Consider the following 6,000-nt stretch of genomic DNA (forward strand, 5'->3'; position numbering starts at 1 on the left):
ATAGTCCCTCCTCCAAAAAGTTTCCAATTTAAGGGCTCAGTGCTCTTTTCTATGTCCCTGGTAGAGAAGAGTCTATGCCTGAAAAGGGGGAATGTCCCACGTCTGTAGCATGTTCATCCCTTTCTCTGACCTAATAGAAGTTCCCCAGCCCAACTCTCTGGAGCAAGAGTAGAGTGGGCTGGGAAGCCAGCTGGTCTCCTCTGGATAACCCCAACCCACAAGTGACTGTGTTAACTTACCTTGCTTTTACTTCTCTACCATAGGGAGATAAAGTTATAGGGACAGCTGTGATAGGTGAAGTTCCGGCTGGAACACAGAATAGATATGAGAGGCAGAGGATATGGCGATTAAGGGGATGAAATCTCCTACATCTGGGATGGACCTTCCCTACCCCAGGAAAGAATTGTTCTTTTTCAAGATCAGAGATATCTAAGTGGGTGAGAAAAATCTAAACCGAAACATCAATGAAAAGTTACAGTCCCATGTTAAGGAGGCACAGTCCAGTTCCCAGTGAGATCAATCAGAGTGTTATCAATCAGTGTGTGCAGCACTGGGGATAGTGAGATGCTAGCTTGCCACACGTCAACAGTAAGTCTTCTAGAAGGTCTGAGAGCAGATTGGCAGGTCAGGCAGTACCATGTACCAACCCTCCATTCCCAGCTGATGAATCAGATGTTTTCTGTGTTGTATCAGGCACAGTCTGTGAATGTGGGAGATATCGCAAAGTTGTTGGACAACTGGATATTAATGTTGCTCGACTCAAGACAGCCATGAAATTTGTCAAAAATGGTAAGCTTCAGCATCATTTATTTTACAGTTCCCACCTTTTCATTAGTGATTATTATTGTTATATTAAGGTAGTGCCTAGAGGCCAGGGCCCCCTTGTGCTAGGCACTGTGGAAATATATATAAAGAGACAGTCCCGGCCTCAAAGAGCTTCCTATCTAAGTGTAAGATTATAGACAACAGGGTGATACAAACAAAGAGTAAAGGATGCACCAGGGACCAAGGAGATGATAGGTACTAGCATGAGTAGCACTGGGCCACAGCACACCCACTGCCCATTGTCACGTTTGTAGTAGGCATCGCAGCAGAGAAGAGCTAAGGAGGGATTTGAAGGAGGACAGTGAGGTGACTGTAGATATTTACTAGGAGCTGCACCCAAGCTCGAGGGGTGGCGGGGAGAAAGCACAAAGTTTCTTGTTGGAAAATGTTAAAAAATATCATTAAAGGCCTTCAGCTCTGATTCTCCATCGCCTGCCACCTGGGCTAGTCACTTTCACGTGGGCAGCAATCAGAATGGTAGCACTTCATAGCCACTTTGACTACCCTGACTATACAAGCAACAAGCGTGTGCCAGTCTGCTCCATGGTGTGCAAGGGAAAAGGAGGACACAAGAAACTGCCTGCCCCTTCCAGCTCTGCACAGCAGCTGGGTATAATTGGAGTCCCAGTGTTCACGCTTTCCTCGTGTCCCTCAGGACTCAGAGGCCTGGTCCACACTAAGCAATTAAACCGATTTTAACAGCGTTAAATCGATTTAACGCTGTACCCGTCCACACTACAATGCACTTTATATCAATTTAAAGGGCTCTTTAAATCAATTTCTGTACTCTTCCCCAACGAGAGGAGTAATGCTAAAATCGATATTAACATATCCATTTAGGGTTGGTGTGGCCGCAAATCAAAGTTATTGTTATTGTTATTATTGGTTAGCTACCCACAGTGCAACGCTCTGGAAATCGATGCTAGCCTCAGACTGTGGACGCACACTGCCGAATTAATGTGCCTAGTGTGGCCGTGTGGAATCGATTTTATAATATCTGTTTTATAAAACCGGTTTAAGTTAATTCGAAATTACCCTGTAGTGTAGACGTACCCAGATACCCAAAAGAGGATAAGCCTGGATACCAAAGAAGCACACTTGTGGTCAGAGTTGCCCAAGCAGGCAGTTGGGGAATGTGCTGTACACCCTGAAGAGACAGAATTGTGGCCCCTTGGCCCCAGCACACCTGGGAGCTCTGGGTAGGACTCCACACTATGCACAGTGCAGGCTAGTGCTTGTCTGGCATGACTGAACCCTCAGAGGCCTGGTTATCAGAGATGCTGAGCACCCACTGCACCCTTTGTAGTCAATGGATATTGTAGAGACTCAGCAGCTATGAAAACCAGTCCAAATTCAAAGGCCTAGCTTTAGCCATGCAAAAACACTGGCCTCCACTTGCACTGAGAGGGCCCTAATGCTGTTAGCATTCTCGCCTTTGCTTTCTGGAGTGCTGTGCTGGCATCTATATTAAGTCACAAGTGAAGTGAATGTGGTGATCTTATCTAGTTGCCCAGGCTTGTTTGTCCATCAGGCAGGACATGATCTGAGAACCACGGCTGCAAAGAGGCCCAGAACTGATATGCCAAGGGAGATGCTGAGTAGTCAGGACTGAGGAGCACTATGCCTTGCCCTCACTTGTATAAGAAGCATGCCACCCTCATTAATATCATTCCCTGTTCAAGCCTTCATCATTATCACCAGAAACTCAGTTGTGGGAAACCCATTTCCCAGCTTTATGGGCTATTTCCAATGTTGTTCTGTTTAAGGAGAGACTCATGTACATTTTGAGAGACCGTTAATAGGATGTTTGTTTTTCTTTCTAAAGTAATAGCAGGAATCAGGGAAACAGATGAGAAATTCTATTACATAGTCCAAGAAGAAAAGAGCTACAAGGAGGCCTTGACCCACTGCAGGATCAGAGGAGGGATGCTGGCAATGCCGAAAGATGAGGCAGCCAATGCACTGATTGCTGATTACATCTCCAAGAGCGGCCTCTTCCGCGTGTTCATTGGGGTGAACGATATGGAAAAGGAAGGGCAGTTCATGTATGCAGACAACACTCCACTGCAGAATTACAGCAACTGGAAGGAAGGGGAGCCGAAGAACACGTCTGTGCATGAGGACTGCGTGGAAATGCTCAGCACGGGAGAATGGAATGATTCAGAGTGCCATCTGGCTATCTACTTTGTCTGTGAATTCAAGAAGAGAAAATAAAATGCCAGAGTGCTTGCAGGGTAGCTTCTGGACCTGCTATAATTTCTCCTGATTTATCCATTAGAGGTGATGCTCTGGGCAGGGCTAGGAGGGATAGGGCCTGATGCTGCACTCACATACACCAGTGTAAAGCAGGAGTAACTATGTTTAAGTCAGTGGAGTTATACTGGTGCACGTGGAGTCAGAATCAGGCCTGCAGAGGGCTCCTAGCTTCCCAACTCATGGGGAATTTCAGTGATTTTTATTTGGGGTTTAAAGTTCTTGGGCTAAATTTAGAACCAGCATGAATGAGTCTGACTCCATTGCTGGAGTGACAGTATGTGAATAATGGGGAAAGTAACTGGTGGAACAGCTTATTGAAACGTTGCACAAACTCCACCGAGGGAGAAAGTGTGGCTTTTAGCCACACCAGCACTGCACTGGGGGTGGCGCACAACCACACTGCTCCACAGGCAGCACCAGCTGGTAGACTGCACCAGGGACGCACAATATTTTCTGCAGCTCCCTAGCTGTGTTAGGGAGTGGAGGAGTAGTGTGCAATGTCCCTTTAAGAGCTGGGAAAAATCTCCTGTACTGTCCCCGTGGTAGCTGGATGGATATGCTGGCTGGTATGGAGCATCACTCCACCTGCTCCCCACCTCTCCCTGCCCAGTTGCTCTGAGGTAGGGGTTGCTGGGTCTGGGACTCCAGGGGGTGCTGGACCACTGCATTGTTCAGCCTTTTTCTTTCCCTAGTAATTGGCTGGCTGTGGTTTTGTTGGTTTGGTTTTTGGATTGGGTTTTTTCCTCAGTTGCTTGGGGGATGAGAGGTGAGCACCAAAAATGTTTTCTGCCCTGGTCAGCTTACTGGCTAGGGCTGCTCCTGCTTGCATGGGCAAGTGGTCAGCAATGAAAGCAAAGGCTTTGCTATCAGATCCCAGCTATTTATTATTCTACTTTGTCATTTACCTAAGAGGCCAGATTTTGATACCCTTGCTGGTGCTTCCTCCCTGAGTACTCCTGGTGAAATCATTGGGGCGGCTCCAAGACCCTCTGTAGGAAATACTCCAAGATCATTTGGATATCGGGCTTGATTTTAACCAAGATTTTAAAGATGTGTAGGATATAACATTTTAGAAAGTGATTTAGGTGCTTAGGAGACTAAGGCTATGTCAGTACTACTGCGGTAAGTCGACCTAGGCTAGGCAACTCCAGCTACGTGAATAATGTAGCTGGAGTCAATGTACCTTAGGTCAAGTAACATTTGGCAGTAACATTTGTGTATTTTTTTCCTTTATAGAAAAAAAAAAGAGTTAAATGTAAAAATATCCTACCTGTGCATTCGTACAACATTATGGTTAACATTATGGTTAAGATTTGGTTACTAACTTTTTATTAAAGATAACCAAAATTTAAGGCAATACAATTATTTTATTAATGTATTAAAAGAAAGGTTGACAAGACAAAAAGTAGGTGAAAACAATGGAGTTGAGACTCAGAGTAGTTTAGTTACAGTACAGTGGGAATACCTAAAATGTTTATTCTGGTCCCAGAGATATTCACAATTTCACAGATATTCCCTGATTTTGGGAAATAGATATTTAGGACAACCACTAGATCTGCAAATGTCTCTAGAACCAGAGTGAACTTGAAGTGCACCTACTGTAGATTTTTACATACACTGTCTTTAATGTATATATAGTAAAACTTATACCCATGATCATTTTAGCCTATTTGGCCCATCTTTCCTCAAACAGTTCAGCCATTAATCTCATATAGACAATAAATCCTTCCATTTCCTTTAATTCTTTTATTCTGTTCAACTCATGTTGACAGTTGGTATTTGATTTTGCAGCCATAGTGATGAAATACATTTCTTGGTCACAGTCAAAAGACTTCTAAACAGGTGCCTGTATTTGTTTAATTTCAAATAAGATCTTAAAGGTACACAAGTCAGAAAACCCAGCCATTATAACAATCACATGACATGTACTAAGACAACTAACAACACTATGTTCAGTAATAAAAATAGCACCTAGGCACTGAGGGAAATGGACAAGTTACATTTGCTTTGGAAAGCACTGGTGTGGGTTTTCTGGCTTTTATGTGCTTATATTTTGCATTTAATTCATTTTTAGTGTGAGCAAGAATGTTGTGAAAGAAGGAATGAGCAGGATCAAATGAGAGGCATAATGTTTGTTGCTTTCTGTTTGCACGGGAAGTGAGAACAACATCTTGTAAAGGTATTTTTGAACTCTTCCTGTTTAATCACTACGTACTGTGTGCCTGACTCTGCAGTCATCCCACCTCACCCTCTGAGTTTCTCCATGCTGATATTTCAACATACTGAGACAACATTTCACTCTAATTTTTATTAGAAGGGTGGGGCTGATAACATGTATGGTCCTGTTTTACAGACAAAAGTGGCAAGGCAGGAGAACAGTAAAGCAAACTAAAGAGAAACCACAAGAAGGATTTGGTGGGGTGAGGAGAGCATGCATATTCTTAGGCTCTGATTCAGCAAAGCACTTGTATAATGCCCAATTGTAAGTGTGTGTTCAAGTCCCATTGAAGTCGTGTGTGTAAGTGTTTTGCTGAACAGATGGATTTAAGCATGTGCTTAAAACAGTCCAGTGTTATTTATTCTTTTGGTCTTATTATTTAAAGTGTAGAATGATTAAATTCTATTCAAAGTAGACCACAATTAAATAAATGTATCCTTTATGGTTTCAGAAGTCATGAATCGTGTTGTGACTATTTCCTTTCACCACACAATTGAAACCTATTTTATCTTATCTACAATTCACCTCACCTACTTCCCAGCTTCATGAAAGCTTTAGAGCAGTGTTATTAATTGTAGTTACTTACGTAGCACCAGAGGACTGCACACTAGAGCTTTAAAACACATGCAAATGATATGGGAGCACTGCACTTCCCCAAGCTACTTACCATCCAGATCGGATCAATATAAACCAAACAACTG

At 43.4% G+C, this 6,000-nt stretch overlaps 1 protein-coding gene across 1 annotated transcript in view; it reads left to right on the top strand.

The window, feature by feature from the left end:
• Window positions 1-5,684, top strand: part of COLEC10 (collectin subfamily member 10) — a 28,145-nt gene extending 22,461 nt beyond the window's left edge. Inside the window, exons 5-6 of the mRNA XM_030553743.1 lie at window positions 694-789; window positions 2,651-5,684. Coding sequence (XP_030409603.1) covers window positions 694-789; window positions 2,651-3,039 — 485 coding nt within the window. The 3' untranslated portion in view covers window positions 3,040-5,684. The remainder of the gene's footprint in view (window positions 1-693; window positions 790-2,650) is intronic.
• The last annotated feature ends 316 nt before the right edge of the window (window positions 5,685-6,000 follow it).

The sequence above is a fragment of the Gopherus evgoodei genome, chromosome 2 (genome assembly GCF_007399415.2).
Source record: "Gopherus evgoodei ecotype Sinaloan lineage chromosome 2, rGopEvg1_v1.p, whole genome shotgun sequence".
NCBI classification, from domain to species: Eukaryota; Metazoa; Chordata; order Testudines; family Testudinidae; genus Gopherus; species Gopherus evgoodei.